Source organism: Nycticebus coucang, chromosome 5 (assembly GCF_027406575.1).
Source record: "Nycticebus coucang isolate mNycCou1 chromosome 5, mNycCou1.pri, whole genome shotgun sequence".
NCBI classification, from domain to species: domain Eukaryota; kingdom Metazoa; phylum Chordata; class Mammalia; order Primates; family Lorisidae; genus Nycticebus; species Nycticebus coucang.
Genome location: NC_069784.1, coordinates 68,584,662 through 68,603,308, shown reverse-complemented (window position 1 = coordinate 68,603,308; position 18,647 = coordinate 68,584,662). Strand labels below are relative to the sequence as shown.

General features: G+C 35.1%; 1 protein-coding gene across 5 annotated transcripts in view; it reads left to right on the top strand.

The window, feature by feature from the left end:
- Positions 1 to 18,647, top strand: part of EPHA7 (EPH receptor A7) — a 189,906-nt gene that overhangs the window by 146,806 nt on the left and 24,453 nt on the right. For 3 of the 5 annotated variants that reach the window (XM_053592182.1, XM_053592181.1, XM_053592185.1), the window contains exons 6-8: positions 9,219 to 9,343; positions 11,953 to 12,136; positions 18,035 to 18,143. In XM_053592182.1, coding sequence (XP_053448157.1) covers positions 9,219 to 9,343; positions 11,953 to 12,136; positions 18,035 to 18,143 — 418 coding nt within the window. The remainder of the gene's footprint in view (positions 1 to 9,218; positions 9,344 to 11,952; positions 12,137 to 18,034; positions 18,144 to 18,647) is intronic. The other 2 variants (XM_053592184.1, XM_053592183.1) reach the window with 1 other exon arrangement.

Genomic DNA, 18,647 nt, shown 5'->3' with positions numbered 1-18,647 from the left:
CCTGATAGTCCAAATACAAAAATGGTTATAAATCATTTAAATTAGTAATTCCTCAGTACTCAAAATAAAAGTTGCTCATCAGCATTTTTCTCCCTACTCAATGTATATAGTAGCATCTGGAAAGGGTGTACACTGTTGGTTTCTTCTCATTTTAGAAGTTACTTCATTTTTTTGACAATGATGTCTCCCTTCTCAATGACTTAACCTTGATGTATTTTCTGTCTAGCTGGTACATATACAATAGAGTATAAATCATATAAATTGGTCAGTGACGGAAATGGCTATTGAATACAAACTGTCAATATAGTGTTTAAAATCAAACATTGCCAGCATTGATTATGAAGGGTGACGGAATCCCACCTTGCAATAACAAGTAACAATTTTTGTTCCTACCGGAGCTTCAGAGGAATCGTTCTCAAACTTACTTGAAAAATAATGATGCTTGAATCTGATCTTAGAATCAGAGTATTCTGGCATACATCCCATGTATCTGCAGTTTTAATACAGACCAAGTAAGCATAGGGTAATAATACATAGTTTTATCATTCATGGGCCAGGAAAGGCTTTTAGGTATTTAACATGTTCTATACATTTAATTCTTGTAACAATCCTCTTTATGAAATATGTGCTCTGATTATCTCTACCGTCAAGCTGAGAAGAAAATGGGCACAGAAAGTCAAGTCCTTGCTGAGGGTCACACAACAAATAAGCAGTGGCCCCAGGTGCCCATCCAGCTCAGGCTCTTTGGCCCATGCTCTTCACACCTACATTTTATGCATCTCTAAGTTTCTACATTCAAGAAGCATCAGAATGGTTGAGGAGATAGAGAAATATAAAAAAATTCACTGCCACATTGTGCCAACACTCAACTGTACACAAACAAGGTTCTACATTAGCCGTAGCAGAGGAAGAATGATTCAAAGTGTTGTTACTTCCTGGTGGAGGCCACTGGATAAAAGATGATGGGCTCAGTCTGGAACATGGGTCTGTCATTACCTAATCACTATAAAGTTATCTCTTGGATATTATACATACAGTGCCAACATTCCTGGTAATTAGTTTAAATACATCATTATACCAATCATATCGTGAATTGCAAATTATTTTTTCAGCAGGGAAAATGTTTTTGAGTTTTGCTCTTTACTGCCTCCCAACAATATTATAATGCCTTTTTCTTTTATTTTATTAACACATGAATGTTCTAACTTACTTCGTGGATTAAAATATTCTGGAAGGTAAAAATGAGATGTCATCATCTCTCCAGTCTGTGCAGCTTGGTTTCTACTGTGCTCAGGCATGAAGAATACTCATGGAAGGTGCGAATGAATGACTGCAGCCCTCCTCAGAAATCAGGGAAACCTTGTTAATCGCAATTTTACCTTTTGGGCATTTTGGTGTAACAGTGAAGGGTGCGTTAGGCTAATCCTGGAATAATTTTAAAAGACATTGTTACTCACAGTGCCAGCGTATGACAGATCTAAGTAGTTTGTACCAGAAAGAAAATGATCAGGGAGTGTGCAAAGAAAAAGAAATGCTTCTTTCATCAAGAAAATAATGCTAAGAAAAAAAATGTCAGCTCAACAACAAAAAATGCTGCTTAGTGACATGGCTGATGTTCACCTTATAGAATTTGTCCCCCTCTCACAGACCAGGGCTGCACTCTGAGCAGCCAGCCTGCACCTCGTGTGGCAATGCTCTAAATATCTTAACTAATTAATTTAGTCCTCATTTCCTCTTCAAATGAGTTTTAACAATGGCCACTTTTTGCCTATTCGGTTCATGTCATCTTACCCACCTGTTCTCACCTGGGGGCACTAGATCTCTCTGAAATATTTTATTTTCCTATTCGTATTACATGCCAGTTTGTCAGCAGTTTCACTGCATCAAATTTGTAAGAGAAAGAGATGGGAAAGAACTGTGTTCATTGATAAGGATCTGGTCACATAAATAATGGTACGTCTATGCATTGGAATACAACACAGCTGATCTATGTGTTTAATGATACGCTATAAAATACAGTGTAAATGGAAACATCAGGCTTCTGAACTGTACTATTAGAGTAATACCATTCATGTAAAAAACTGCATACATTTGTATTTACCTAGACTATTTCTGGAAGGATAGCAGTGAAATTGGTAAGAGTGTTTGCTTCAGGGAAAAGTACCTTTTATGACATGGGGACCAGATAGGGAGGGAGTCTCAATGTTTACTCTTTAGTACTTTGAATTTTGTAACATATACAGGCATTTGCCATTTTTTAAAGTAATTAAAGAAACATCTGCTCAGCTTAATGTCTTCTTATATCTGCATGTTCTAGGACTCCTGCTTATTGAGTAGATCCCTAATGTGCTGACACATCGTAAAGTCTCGATACATATTAAATAAATGAATGACCACTCATCTGCTCACAGGAAGTGCTGGGGTCTAGAATCATTAGTGTGGTTGGTAGCCCTGAATTAGGATTTAAGAGCATGAATTAAATCTGAAACCTGTCTCTTTCTGAAAGGCTGCTACTTAATTTCTTAAGGTTCAGCTTCTTCATCACTAAAATAGAATGAACAGTAACTCTCTTACAGGATTGTAGTCAGGAATAAAGGCTATATTTTATCTATATCACAAAATATATGTAAGAGTTTTTCAGACTCTCTCAACATCTACCATATCTTACATATAGTAAATGCCAAAGAAGTATTTGTTGAATAGAATTAAACTAATTAAAAAATAGTATTACCTGTTGATTGAAAAACATAGATAACATGTACAAGTCAGGATCAAGAGCTTCTGAACCTTTCTGAATTTTCCTATTAGGTCACCATGCAGTTATTCCTTTGTGAGTAGGGCAGTTAGGCCTATGGAAGTAAGTTCTGGGAAGTTGCCTAATTTATGCTTATTGTATTCAAAATTTTATTTTATCTTTTTTTTTTTTTTTTACATTCAGAGACATTCTATTAAAATAAAACTGTATCAGGAAATATAAATTAGCCTCATCATTTGACATTTCTCTCAGTACTTCAACAGCGATTTGGTGTTTTATTATGTATTTAAAACCACTGGCCAACAGTAGCTTTCTCTGCAATCCTCATCTCTTTGGTCTTTAAAGCATTTTATGTAGAAATTTTGCTGGGAAATGAGCTAACTCCTATAGTGCTTAAATAAATGTCCAAACATCTGATGGCAACAGAGAAGAAAAAATTATTCTCAGAAAGAAATATTGTCAGATTATTTTTATAATCAGCTTTAAAGAACAGGACTTTCTTAGTTAATGAAATAGTGACTTATGTTGTTTCTATTATGTAATTTTATTACCTATTGAACATACTTTGATATCAAACTCACATATATACTCAACTGAGGTCCTTATTTTATTTTCCTGCTTTGTTAGCTTAACATCATGTTGATTTTTTCACAGAACTTTCTGATTTTATCACTTTTTAAGGTTTTCTTTTTAGTAACTGTTCCTTGAATTTACTTAGTTATTTATTCTGTTATATATCTTACTTACTATATTATGTATTCTATATTTTAAGAACGTTACCATCCTAATTAGTATGTTAAGTAGGTAGCAATGCAAATAACATAATTTAATTTTGGAAAAAAAAGATCATTTGTTTTCCACTGATTTTTCAACTACTTATTACAGAATGAAATTTTATTTGTTTAAATCAGGTATCATTCATTCCTCCAACCAAAGATAACTTAACAAACCTCATTGAAAATGGATTGCTCACAATTGCTACAGACTCAATTGCCTTTAGTCCCTTTTTTTTTCTTTTCGCTAAAATTGAATACTTATTGTTGATACTATTATTACTGACCTTTTTTTTCATAGCCAGGAAATTAAAATTTAGTACAATCATGCGTTAGTGTTTTTATACTGTATCCCGTATCTAGAAAATGGAATTGCTATGTTAGTTGATATTACACTGACCACACATACTTAACCCAATATTTTGTTTCTGAAATAAATATGTATCTGTGTTTGTCCTATAATGCAAAATGAAACTCTTTTTTCATTACTCTTTCAATGGGGAAGAGTAATAAAGCTAAATGTTGTACCGTAAAATAGTAGGCTCCTGATAATACACACATTTATTTCAAAGAATTAGTAAAAATAATGTCCATAGTGATAATGTACAGCAACAAAAGTTAATAGTGTTATTCTACTATCAGGTTTGCCTTTAAATTTATTCTAAAAATATGGTTGGTATTTTTTTCTTTTACTTTTTGCCTTTGCCTAATGGAAATTTAACAAATGTTAATACATTTAACAACTTGATATATATGATGAAAGGTTATTTTATGCTTGTTGACCCATCTTACCTCATTATATATTGAAATACATATATATTTTTTCATCTCATTTTTTTGTTAAAATTCTGTCAGAACATTTGTTAGGAAAGATGATGGGTGATATATAAAATTGCCTTTTAAATTCCAAATCAAATTCTAGTAAAGCATCACAAAAATGGAGAAGCATGAATCCTATGTACTCAATCTTGATATGAGGACAATTAATGACAATTAAGGTTATGGGGGGGGAAGCAGAAAGAGGGATGGAGGGAGGAGGGTGGGGCCTTAGTGTGTGTCACATTTTATGGGGGCAAGACATGATTGCAAGAGGGACTTTACCTAACAATTGCAATCAGTGTAACTGGCTTATTGTACCCTCAATGAATCCCCAACAATAAAAAAAAAAAATAATAAAAAAAAAAAAAAAATTCCAAATCAAATTCATTAGCTTCATAAAAGTTCTACCACAAAATATACGTTTCTTTGAAATGTATAATAGAAATTTCTTTTCTATCAAAGGGTCTCAAGATCAATATTCCCTGCCTGTGTGCCAGCATAAAATTTGGCATGCCACATTACCTCATTATGCTACCACTAACTTTTCTTCATAGACATCATAAAACTATCAGTGGGTTTACTTTTGTCTTTACCGCGTGTCTTAGTTTTCTATTGCTGCCAAAACGAATCGCCATAAATACTTAGCAGTTGAAAACAGCACTCATTTATTATATGACAGTTCTGTGGGACACGGGTCTGGGCGCAGCCAGGCTCCGCTGGAGCCTCTGCTGACAGCCTCAGAGGCTGAAATCGTGTTATCAGCTGGCCTGGGCTCTTCTTTGAAGCCTCTGGAGAAAACCCACTTCCAAGCTTGTGCCTGTTGTTGGCAGGACTCGGTTCCTTTGCACTGGTCACACTGAATCCTCCACCTCTGTGCCTGTGAGTGAGGCCGGTCTAATCCTGAAGGCTGCCTCTAGAACTCCCCATGTTTCCCGGGGCCCCTCCCCACCAGCAGCAGCACCTGTAACGGTTCAGATTCCTCTGACTTCTGTGTGGTTTCTGTGTGCTTTTAAGGGCTCGTGAGATTAAATTGAGCCCACTTGGAAACCTACGGAAAAATCTCTTTATTTTAAGTTCTATAAGCTTAGACGTTTGCCCTGTCCCTTTTGCCATGTAACTCACATGTTTACATGTTCCATGCATTAGAGTATGGATACCTCTGTGGACATTCCACCTGCTATGCTGTATCTTAAAATTGCTTTTTTCATCCTTCATGCTAAGAAATTTTCCCTTACCTCTAGGTAAACTTAACATGGCATGGGGGGAGGAGTGAGACGTAGCTTTTGTGTATCTATTCCATCTGGTAATATCTTTTGTAATTGGATTTTAATTGAAAATGGATTAAGACCAAAGAATCATGTGTGAGTACTTGAAGCTCAAAAATCTGTAAAATGCTGATTGGTTCAGTTCTATACATAAACCTGCTATTCCTGTGACTGATTATTTTTCATTTCAAAACCTCATCCCAACAAACCCACTTGCCACATTTACTTTTCTTCCTGTCACTAGACTTTGGCTTTCTTGTGCCATCAACTTTATCAAGTTTTGTTTCTTGCTGTTCAGAGATTTACCACTCTGAACTCCTAAGATCACCTTTCATTGCCATTGATGAAGAGTCTCAACATGACTAATAATGTCCTCCCTGGCTTATTCTGTTTTAGACTTTGTTTGTTTGTTGTATCTCATGTGCCTGATAAACTCTGAAGATCCTTATGGGCAAAGAAAGTTCCATCTGTTTCTTCAGTTGAAATTAACTTTATATTTGAATATTTCTAGAAATCTGAGTAATGATTCTGTTCATTGTTGTTAGAAACCCGACCTAAAGTCCATGTTAAAAGCTCCTCTGTAGACGGTGCTTGTTTTCCTGCATTTTTCAATCCAGGAACTTCATTATTTTTGGTTACTATTTATTAGCTTCACATCAATTCCAATTGCAATATATTTAGTTTCATTTTCATAATTATGAAAATTATAATTTAAATGTCATAACATCTAATTGGTTCCTAAATATGCATATAATTTAGTTGGATCCACTCCCTTTTCAGAAATGAGTCTAGTTTGTAGTTAATGGACTATTTTGGTTTAAGAGTGAATACCTTCATAGGGAAATTGTTATGATGTTATTAATTTAGATTAAATATTATATATTAACTACAGAAATCATTGTGTTTTAAGACTAGCATACTTTCTGCTATTTTACTTTAATGTGTAACTTTGTCTGAAATGACCTTGTTGAGACTCTGAGTAGAGATGTTTTGCATATAGGCTGTAGATCCTGTGACTTGCATATTCTTTTTTTTTTTTTTTTTTTTTCAGTTTTTGGCTGGGGCTGGGTTTGAACCTGCCACCTCTGGCATATGGGGCCGGCGCCCTACTCCTTTGAGCCACAGGTGCCACCTGAGTTGCATATTCTTTAGGTCCAAGGTATTGAAACTCGAGGGAAAATACATCAGTTTCCTTCTACCAAATGTTGTATTTGAAAGAATAAGAGAAAGATTTTTTCCTATCTTGTGGTTTATCCATTCTCAAAGGCCATGTGCTAGTATGTTCCTTCTGACCTCTTAAAATGTGAGACTTAATACGATATCAGCAAGGGATTAAAAAAATAAATATATAAGAATCAATGGTACAGTCACTTACAGACATGGCTTCTTGCGTGAAAGAGGAAACTACATTGTATAACAGAACACTGCATCTGTAGCACTGTGAGATGAGTCTCAAATAGTGTATATTTCAAATGCATTTTGGGGTGTCTTTCTTTTCCCCAGTCTCCAATCATTATAATTTTATTGGTAAAATTTATTTTAGGATGAAATACTGAATATAATTTTACTATGTAACTTGCAGAAATCATTTCATTTTATATTTAGATCTTGTTTTAATGTATCAGAAACTAAAGGAGGTAGATTTGTATCCAAGTCTCCTCCATAACTGGAAAAATTCAGCATCCCCTGCCTCTTTCACCATATAATTTAGGAATAGAACCCAAGCAAAATGTCTAAGACTGTAGTTTTACTTACACAAAAATCTCATTAAACTATGTGTGTTGTTTGAAAGAGACCTAGAGGTTACACATTCTGGGTCTTTAACCTGTTTTCCTAACCTATTTCTCAATGACACACATGCATTACAGACCCCGATCAGAGCCCAGCAACCCTGCTGGGGAACCCGACGCACTGACTAATGCGGTATTCTCATCTCTGCTGCATTCTATATTTTTTACTAATTAAAGTTAAAATACAATTTTTAATGACTTTCTCAAGTAAGTTATACTATTGGAGCTGTTAAGAGATTTTTTGTTAGATAGGCTGTCCCCTTACAATTAGTTGGGATTTATGTGTTTCAAAAGCTGTGGTCTAAGGAAGCAGCCTCTGGAATTTAACCGTATGCTGAAATGTGCAAAATGTGGTATGGGCGAAGAGACACACCACTTTAGGGAAAAGTTTTTTTACTACATACAATCAGGTTTCAAAAGTTCAGGTGAAAATGAGATATTTTTTATTAGAAATTAGCTTCATTGAAAATACATCCGAAATGCATTTAGCTTCTAAACAGGGTTCATTGGCTGCTCCAGCTGCACACCCTTCAAGGGAAACCTGTCCCACTTAATCTGCTCTAGTGATGCTTTTGTTAGTAATCTGGGAGGAAATAGGAATCATGCATCTTCCATCTCCTTCTTTCAAACTCGCCAAGCTAGAAAGCAGTGAAAAATGTGTTTGCTAAACATTGATACGAGAAAATATTAAGAAGTCGAAGAAACACAATAAAGCCAAAGGGATAAACATTGGAAGGTTGCTTAAATGGCTTTGGTCCCATATAATTGCTTTTCTGTCAGCGGGATTATTAACAATTTCAGACATCTGAAAATTAAATTAACAGCCTGAAAATATTTTACAAAATGAGATAGAGCATGATACATGAAACATAATGACCCCACTGAAATTCAGCCAAGCCAGAGCAGCTCCTCATTTAGACAGAGTAGACAACTAGTTAATCATCAGTGAGCAAATTAGACGGAGCAAATTAGTTTGCTACATTCCACAGACTTAGCTACCAAGAAGAGTGTATGTCGCTAATTAGAATGAAAGAACTCTAAGCATATTATTATCTATATAGAAAGAGAAAGCAAGATTGTCGCTTTGAATTGCTCCTTTCAAAGCTTGAAGCCTAGGTTACGTAGGTATAAATTACATGTGCAAGAGTCTGTATGTGAACGTACGTGTGTTCATGCACATATTTTAAGTAGCAGCAGCTGTCGCCTTTTCCCAAACCTTGACCTAATAAAATACAAAGATTTTTTTCCAAGGTTACTTGGAAGTCTTTGGAGATACACACACACACGCACACACATATACACATAAACTCACACACGAAGCATATACAAAGTGAAATATGAAAACGTTTTAAAAAGTATGATCCCTTTCATTGACAAATAAAAAAGCCATTTCATATACTTTTTATTTCACAATATTAAATTATTTTTTTCTTTTAAAACACGTATTGCTTTTGCATGTGAAACAAATATTTGGACTTAGTTTATCACTGGAGATTAATCCGAAATCATATTTTCTAGCCCTAATTAGCATTCATTTGCTTAATTGTCATTCTCAGGCCCATCATTTCCATTTTTCACTAACTTGAACAATGCTATCTTCTCCTGTTTGCACTTTAATTTAAATTTCTATTAAGGTTTATGAGCAGTAATAAGGTCCTGCTTGAATATTCATTAGCTTCTGAATTGTGAGCTATGAAAAGGTGCTTTCTTTTACCTTAATGAAACTGGCACAGCATGGGACTGATCAGTTGTGACATTTGATTTGAGGCATCCAGTGAATTTTCTCTTTGTTTATTGACACATCTTGTCCAAACAGCTCCCTCGCAAGTGAGCGGAGTAATGAAGGAGAGAGTGCTGCAGCGGAGTGTGGAGCTTTCCTGGCAGGAGCCCGAGCATCCCAATGGAGTCATCACGGAGTATGAGATCAAGTACTATGAGAAAGTAAGTGCAGGGAGCAGGTGAGCCCTGCAGCCTGGGCAGGCGGCCTGTCTTTCCCGGTCCCGCTGTGTCGCAGACTGAAGTTGGTCGGCGCAGCTACCGTTTTTAATAACCGTCTCCCTGATTCACTGGTTCATCATTTTCATTGTGATTTCTGTGTATTAAGTTTCTGAATTACACAAATGAAAATATTCCATTTACAGTGGATTTATTGATTCAGGTTTGAGATCATAATAATTAGATGTAGGGTGTTTTAGTGCCACAGAAACCACACAGCCAAATGAATTTTTGAAAAATGTTTCTAATGTATGTGGTTTCAGTGATAATGATGATTCCTTCAAATAATTTGCTAAAATAATAAGGATATTTTTCATAATAACTATATCATATGCTTCAGCCTTATGAATAAGATGAGACTATTTTAGTCCTATAAATTCTTCCTAAAATTTACTTCATGTATGTTATATTAATCATGTCTGTAACTTCCTTACTCCCTTCCCATTAGGAACAATAGTATTGTTAAAAAATAAGTGCTGTCTTTTTAATCTCCTTATTTTAGTAAATAGTGCTATATCCAAGAAAGATATATCTTTGGAAGAGAAATACATACCTATAAAATGCGTATAGAATACATACCCCACTCACAAATTATGTTCCAAGGATCCACCTCATGGAAGCACCTGGTTCAAGTTTTAAATCATGAAAACTATTACCGTTGTAACATAAATTGTAATTATATTATTATCATTATAAATTAGAACTGAGTTAGCTAAAGTGCTATAATACACATAGCCATTCCTACCATTTGACAAAGTTACCAAATAGAGACCTAAAGTTTTAGAAAAATGTTGGAGTTGACTTGATTGAATAAATTAAAATGTAGAGAGTGAATTCATAATGGATACTTTTTCTTTGAAGAAAAAGTTTTAAATAAGGTTAGTTTTAAAGTTTAGCTTAAAGTTTAGCTTAAAATAGTTGCTTTTTATTTTCATTATGAACTCATAAATTCATGGACAAGGTTGCATTTTATTTGATTCATTTCTTACCCTACCAAATGTGTTTCAGAAGAGATCGTTGTTTTTAACACTATTTTTGTTATATTTGTTTTCTCATGAGCTAACAGTTATAGTCACTCCTGAAAATGTATCAGAATACAAAAGTAATAAAATGTATTTAGAAAATATGTTAGGTGGTAATAGAAAAGTTTCTCACAATGGAATCTGAAATACTTTACAAATCCTTATTTTGAAATAAATCTGTTCAAACAGTTATTTTTTTATTTTGCCTGACAGAAACAGAATGTATCCATATTTGCTAAATTTGCATAGTAGTCCATTATTAGAATACAATAATAGTATAATAGTATTATATTGCATTGTATTGTGATGGATCAGAGACTATGATCTGTGAATCATTGCAACATCTAATAAAACTCATGCCTCATTCTAACATTTGAGATAAATATGTAATACCAACTATTATTTTTATAAATTGATTATCACAAAGACAATCAGAGCTTCAGTTTCAAACTTAAATTGAGTTTAAGTATACGTTTATTTACACTTTTCCAAATATTAGTATGATGCCAAGTTAAACAATCAGAATTCTGACATTTTCAGGTATTAAAGAATGATTTTATTGACAGATAAAGTTGAATACAGGTATTTATGCTAGAACAAATGAGAAACATCTAAAATTGTATGTTATGAAGAACAATACACTTTCATATGTTTTATTCATAAACAGCTTGTAAGAGTCACATCAATGAAGCTTTACATTTTTATTCATTTATACATTGCCTTGGCAGAGATTTTTATATGCTTGAATTTTTATATCTATTTAATTCTTAGGCTTATATATAAGAAAATGCATCTGTTGCTTATATGGTAAAAAAAACTTGCTCATAAAAATGTAACTATTATTTCAATAAACTCTGCGATCTCAGTTCTCACATTGATGCGTGGGGAGAGCGAGATGAATAATGTGGAAAATATTGTCGAACAGGAGTTGTATGATATGATTTTAATGTTTATGTTGATGATTTTAATTTTGCAATACTTCTTCAAATATGTTGCAAAAGTTGTTTTATTCTGTGAGAAATGCAGTTTTTATTGAAAATACTGTAATTAATATGTCAGTGTGGTGATGCGTTAACTGAATGTCTTGATTTAATAACTTTCTTAAACTTTTAGCATATGGCTCTTTGCTTGCTGAATAACATTCAGGAAAGGAATTAAGAGAACTACATTATGACATGACACCTCACCAAACCACAGATTTTACAGGAGTACTTACGTTCTGACCAGTAGGACATTTGATTATATTATGTCTCAATAGTTCTTGCCACTATGCCCTTTCCTAAAAAAGCAAAAGAGCAAAACGTGATAAATGTTTTAACAAAATTATTTCTCCTCGAAATGTAGAGAACAAAGGCATGCGTTTCACATTTACATTTTATGTTATCTTGTAAACACCCCGTGTTATAATATTCCACAAGATACAACCTAGCTATGTAAAAACAATGCAGAAGACTGAAATAAATTGCAAGAACTGGCTGTCAATTTGCCTTGTTGGAATCACAACTAAAGATTTTCTATCAATATTATTTCCAGGATCAAAGGGAACGGACCTACTCAACCGTAAAAACCAAGTCCACTTCAGCCTCCATTAACAATCTGAAACCAGGAACAGTGTATGTTTTCCAGATTCGAGCTTTTACCGCTGCTGGCTACGGAAATTACAGCCCTAGACTTGATGTTGCTACACTGGAGGAAGCTACAGGTAAAATGTTTGAAGGTAATTACACCTTTGGTTTGGATTTTTACTCTCAATAAGACTAGCATATATTTATTTTCACTATTGAGGGTGATGATTTGCAGCAAGATAGTTTTTACATATAAAGATAAAACACAGGCACATATACCCACTTTGTAAAGTTGTCCTTAATACTTTACCCAGGAGAATGCTCTCCAGATCCTTCCAGGTAAACACAAAAGATGTGAAGTCCCATCATTCATAGCAATAATTTAACATCTGCTGTTTTGTTTAATAATTTTAGAACCATGTGGTTTAAATTGCTCTTTGTAACACAGACTGGACTTTCTTTTAAAGGTGAAGTTAGAAACAGAAGCAAGACTCATTCAATTTATAGGTTGACACAAGATATTTTTGTACACCTCAGAATGTTCTCATTCTAATTGGGTCCATCAAACTTGCTCCTTCACAGAAACCCCCAAAGGAGACCAGAATGTACACTGGAGTGAACAAGAGCAAGATGGTATCTAAGAACTTGTGTTAATTTAAGCTACTTGCCCTTTAACAATGATTTCAAAAACTAGAGTTTAGGAAGATCTTAGAAATTGTCTTGTAGTCCCAGCTACTCGGGAGGCTGAGGCAAGAGAATCGCTTAAGCCCAGGAGTTGGAGGTTGCTGTGAGCTGTGTGATGCCACGGCACTCTACCGAGGGTGATAAAGTGAGACTCTGTCTCTACAAAAAAAAAAAAAAAAAGAAATTGTCTTTCTTTTTATTTTTGCTATTTCTCCTTTCCTTTTTTTATGGACTATTTCAAGTATCCTAAAGAATACATTTAAAATATATATGAAATATAAAGGACATAAAGGAATATCCCTGTATGCAGTACTCAGCTTAAAAATAGAACATAACTAGTATCTTTGATTGTAGTAAAAATACATGTATACAAGCAGATACATGTTGGGCAGCAGGCCCCAGCTTGCCAGTTGAGAACACCTTGGGGATCTGCCGCATGCTCTTCAGCTGGGTGGCGGCCTCAGTCTGTGTCTCTGTATTTTGGGGTTCCTGATTCCTCCTGGTCACTGCTCCAGCTCAAGTTCCCCCAGCTCCCAGGTGTTACCTGTTTTGCCAATCCAGCATTCCTCCGAAATTCCAAACAAAAGCAATTTGAAAAAATGTTAAATGATTTTCTGTCCTCAGTTAAAAAGTTAAACAAAATAAACATTTTGATAAAAGATACATTTTGACTTCAGAGAAAAATTTTTAGATAAAAGGAAGAGTGGATTGATAAATATTCCCATTAACTAAAGCTTGTTAAGTTGACTAACACTGTTCTTTTAAAATATTTTGTAACATTTTTAAAATAAAGTTATTACTCTGATAGTCACAGATTTAAAGAGTATTTCGAAATCCATTTGAAATATAAAACATTTACATAGAATTGGAAACACAAATACATCAGTTTAAAAATTTGACACATAATCTGGTGAGATGAACTAATGCCACGATTATTCATGATTATCACTTTTTAAACCAAGTATATAAGACCGAGAATGACAATGTCTAAGTTTAGTGGCGCCCGAAACATTAAAGTGTTTTCAGCTAAGATTTCAACGTCCACACAGTGGTGGTAGGTGTTTACATGCTTGTTATGTTTTTCATCTCAGAGTTATCTCAGGATGTCACCTTGTGATTTCCATATTCTAATGACTATTTTAAAGGTAAATTGGAAATGTCCGTTGACTCACATTTACTTAAACATTCCTTACCATTGTAATACTTTGGTTTCAACACTCTTCAAAATGAGAGAATTGCCTGACTTTGTAAATTGAGGGCGTTTAGACAATTATTTGTTGAGTGCTTACTTGTTTATTAAAAAAGTAACCAAGACTCAGAGATTAGTTGAAATAGTGGAACCTAGATGAACACATGAAAAGTATGTTAAAAATATATATTCTCATGAGAAGAACGTGGTGATTTTTGTTCTTGGAGTATTCTCTTCCTTTGGGATATGAAGTTGACGTGAGAAGGACCACGTCTCCTTTTCTTGTTGTCTTCCGGCCCGCGTCTGCTGTGATTTGTAGCACACAGAAGGGGATGAGTAAAAAGGCGATGACAATGACGAATCCCTCTTCCCAACACAGACACGTTGTTTGGCGTCAGGCAGCCTGAGGACAGAGGCCTGGCTTCCCGTCCCAGCTCCGCCATGTCCAGCTGGCATGGCCGTCCTCCCTACCCTGACTGCTAGGATTGCAGCACCCAACCCACAGCATTTCCTGAGGATTAAATAAGTTAATACCCACAAACTGCTCAGGACAAAGCCCAACGTGAAAAGTCTCACGTTATCAGCTCATCATTTAGCACAGCCATTCTCCAACATTTTCATCTCAGGAAAACTTTTACTATTGGAGGAGCCACCACCAATTTTGTTTATGTGGGTCATATCTATCGATATTCACCACATTAAAAATTAAAACAGAACCTTTAAAAACACAAAAACACGCAAAAACATTTCATCAGCCTTTACAGTGATGACGTTATCATATGCTGTGTACCTTAGGAAAACTCAACTGAGTACTTGTGAACAAATGGGAGTGAAAAAGGCAAATAATATCTTCCTGTACCTAAAAATAATTTTGACCTTGCCAATTCCCTGGAAAGCTCTTGAGGACGGTCATAGCTTCCCAGCTAGCCACGCAGTGAAGGGCTGGAGAGGGCATGGCCCCGTTTTTCCAGAGTGTCAGGGGAAAAGTGACTCACTGTGCTAGGAAGCAGGGTAAAAGGGAGGATGTCGCTGAAAAAAGTATCTTAAGCATTGCTTAAAAAAAACATGTAACACAACAAAGTGACTGTAATCAACAATAAGTTAGAATATACCTTAAAATAACTAAAACAGTGGAATGTCCCGGGCACAAAGAAATGCTAAATGCCCGAGGTGATGGATGCCCCAGTTACCCTAATTTGATTAATTCACATTGTTAATCCTGCACCAAAACAGCACGTGTCCCCTGTAAAGATATACAACTATTAAATACCCATAATAATTTTTAAAATTATGTAACAATAATGTCTAATAATATCATACATATAATATTAATGACTTCTATCATGTAATTCTAGTTTGAAACAAATATCAACTTGAAATAAAAGAAGGTTAATAGTCCATCCCATTAGCACATACGTTCTAAAAACCCCTTCTATGCAGAGTCAAGTCTAGTATTTAAACTGTGGTATTAATTATAGCCACTACAAATCACTTTTAAAATGTATTACCTATAAAATAGATGAAAATGTTAACCATAACATCACGCATAGAAAGCTTAAAACATGGTCACGACTATATATAAAAAAGTATGAATAAATATTCACAAATTCTGATCCAACACTCCCTTGAGGTCAGTGATCTCACTGGAGTTCTGTTTCCAAAGCTAAGGGAAAAACTGAGCCTAAGATAAGCAGAGAATTAGACCCCTGGGAGACACTTGATTGAACAGAAAGAATTTCCACACATATGTGTATAATTTTTTCCTTCCTCACTAGCGGAACCACTCCATTCTTTTTACTCTCTTCATTCATATAAAAATCCAAGTCAAAAAAAAAAAAAAAAAAGGACCAAACAAAAATGCAGGAAGCCATCTTTTCTCTGTTGTATGTTAGCAGGCTGTAATTCATAAACTAAAACGTGAAATTGTTCTTTTAACCTTTGTTAGTTCCCTTAGGGAGAAAAGAAAATCACCAAGTGGTAAATTAGGAAGTGTATGTAATATTTTTGTTCTGAAACTATTAGTCTAGAACTATTTTCACTGGTTTCAGTATGGGAGCTATCTCTTCCTAGGACAGGTATGCAAAATTAAAAGAGATAAGTTGCCAAAAAGAGACAAACATAGATAGCCAATCCAAAAACAACTTTTGCTGCCTATTATGACAAGATACATTCTGCCAACACATGATTTACAGCTCTGGAGACCCAGTCCCTTGCCATCAATAAGGAGTGGTATTTTCCATTCTGCCTAAATTAAAAATTACAGCTGTTGTTTGTTTCAGATGAAGCACATCATATTAGTTTGACATTATGTATTATATGATATTTGCACCTGGATTATTTATTGAAATATATATTTCATTCCAAAAAAATAGATGTTAAATGTTTTGTGTGTCTGGTGATTTTATAAAGTCTATACCAGTATTAAAAATATACTCTTGGGAAAACACAACTAATTTGGAAAAACAGAAGTGATAAGTTTATGTACTTTGAAAAATCTAAATCACAGGCTATTTTAAAGAACAGGCAAGCGTGGACTTGTTTCCAAAGAGACTCTCAGAAAGATGTAGCCAGGCTTGCCTTAATGAGCACAGAGGAACCACTTAGTATCATAGAGGAAGTTTCTATAAATAGAGAATGATAAAGTTTTCTTAGCCGGGCACGGTGACTCACGCCTGTAATCCCATCACTTTGGGAGACTGGAGCAGGTGGATTGCTTGAGCACAGGAGTTCAAGACGAGTCTGAGCAAGAGTGAGACCCCATCTCTACTAAAAATAGAAAAACTAGCCAGGCATCACGGGGTGCACCTGTGATCCCACCTACTCAGGAGGCTGAGGCAAGAGGAACTCTTGAGTCCAGGAGTTTGAGGTTGCTGTGAGCTATGATAGCACAGCACTCTATCCAGGGTGACAAGGTGAGACTTGTCTCAAAACAAAACAAAAAAAAGAAGATTTCTTTAAAGTACTTGCAGAAAGTTTGCTCTTTCATAAATAGGCTAGCTGCTCTATAATCTTAAACTCTCAACTATATATTTACTGGCTACTTTATTAAAATTAACATAAGCTATTAGCTCATCTTTTTGCTAATTATAGTGGACTACAAATTCGTGAGGTTTTACTATGATTACATGATGCTTTTTATTTAAATTGATGGTATGAGAGATAAAGCATTCAGTGTACAGTAAGGTGCTTTAAGAAATTCATGGGATATGTATTTTTGTTCCTACTTTACATACCTGAAAACAGACACAGACGGATCAAATGCAACATTAAGGAACAAACAAGGATTTAATAGCAATTGAAAATGAAATGTGCCTATCTCTTGATTCATAGCTAAGCTTCCAGCAACTAATCAGGGGTATAGTCATTCAATAAGGTATTTATAGCTTTATTTATAGCTGATAATATAGAAATATATGAAATAATTTTCCTTACCACGTCTTTAAAATGAAGAACTAAAACATTTATTTATAACACGTTTACATTTGTTACACTATAAGGCCTTTATTTAAAATTAGCAGTGAATTGGGCGGCGCCTGTGGCTCAATCCGTAAAGCGCCGGCCCCATATACCGAGGGTGGCAGGTTCAAACCCGGCCCTGGATGAACTGCAACTAAAAAAAAATAGCCAGGCATTGTGGGTGCCTGTAGTCCCAGCTACTCGGGAGGCTGAGGCAAGAGAATCGCTTAAGCCCAGGAGTTGGAGGTTGCTGTGAGCTGTGATGCCATGGCACTTTACCGAGGGCCATAAAGTGAGACTCTGTCTCTACAAAAAAAAAAAAAAAAAAAAAAAGAGGGCGGCGCCTGTGGCTCAGTCCGTAAGGCGCCGGCCCCATATACCGAGGGTGGCGGATTCAAACCCGGTCCCAGCCGAACTGCAACCAAAAAATAGCTGGGCGTTGTGGCGGGTGCCTGTAGTCCCAGCTACTCAGGAGGCTGAGGCAAGAGAATCGCTTAAGCCCAGGAGTTGGAGGTTGCTGTGAGCTGTGTGAGGCCACGGCACTCTACTGAGGGCCATAAAGTGAGATTCCGTCTCTACAAAAAAACAAAAAGAAAGAAAAAAATACGAAAAAAATAAAATTAGCAGTGAATTAAATAGAACAAATATCTCTTATTTTATTTAACATCTCCAGATGTTGCATGGTATAAATTGTTGCTGAGCCTGTTTTCTCTGTTTACAGCCACAGCTGTCTCCAGTGAGCAGAACCCAGTGATCATCATCGCAGTGGTTGCTGTGGCAGGGACCATCATTTTGGTGTTCATGGTCTTTGGCTTCATCATTGGAAGAAGGTAGCAGGCAAATTAGTTCTAATATCTAACATAAAATATATTGATTTTTCAGATTATGGTAGCCTATCACTTATCAGAATTTTGCATAGTAAATGCAAACATTCTTTGATATTAAACTTTACAGAACAATAAATTGTCCTTCTCTGAAATCAAAATACACCGCATTCATTTAACGTGAATGAGTACCGTAAATTATATTGGGTGAATTTTTTTGGTTATTTTCAGTTAGGCTTCTGTAATAAATGTAGAAGACAGCTAGGGGAAGATTTATCCTTTTAGTTGTTAAAATGAAAGTTTGCGGAAACCATTTGACATCTATTTTTATTTTCAAAATGAAATGTAAGTAAATATTCACTCATTGATAAATCTAAATCCACCCAAAAAAGTTTCGTTTGCTTTGTCTCACACAAAACATTTGTTTTATGTGCACATTTTAAATCATCGCAATTGCTATATTACTAACTGTGTTTATAACTATGCATAGACAGGAAGTTTTTACATTTA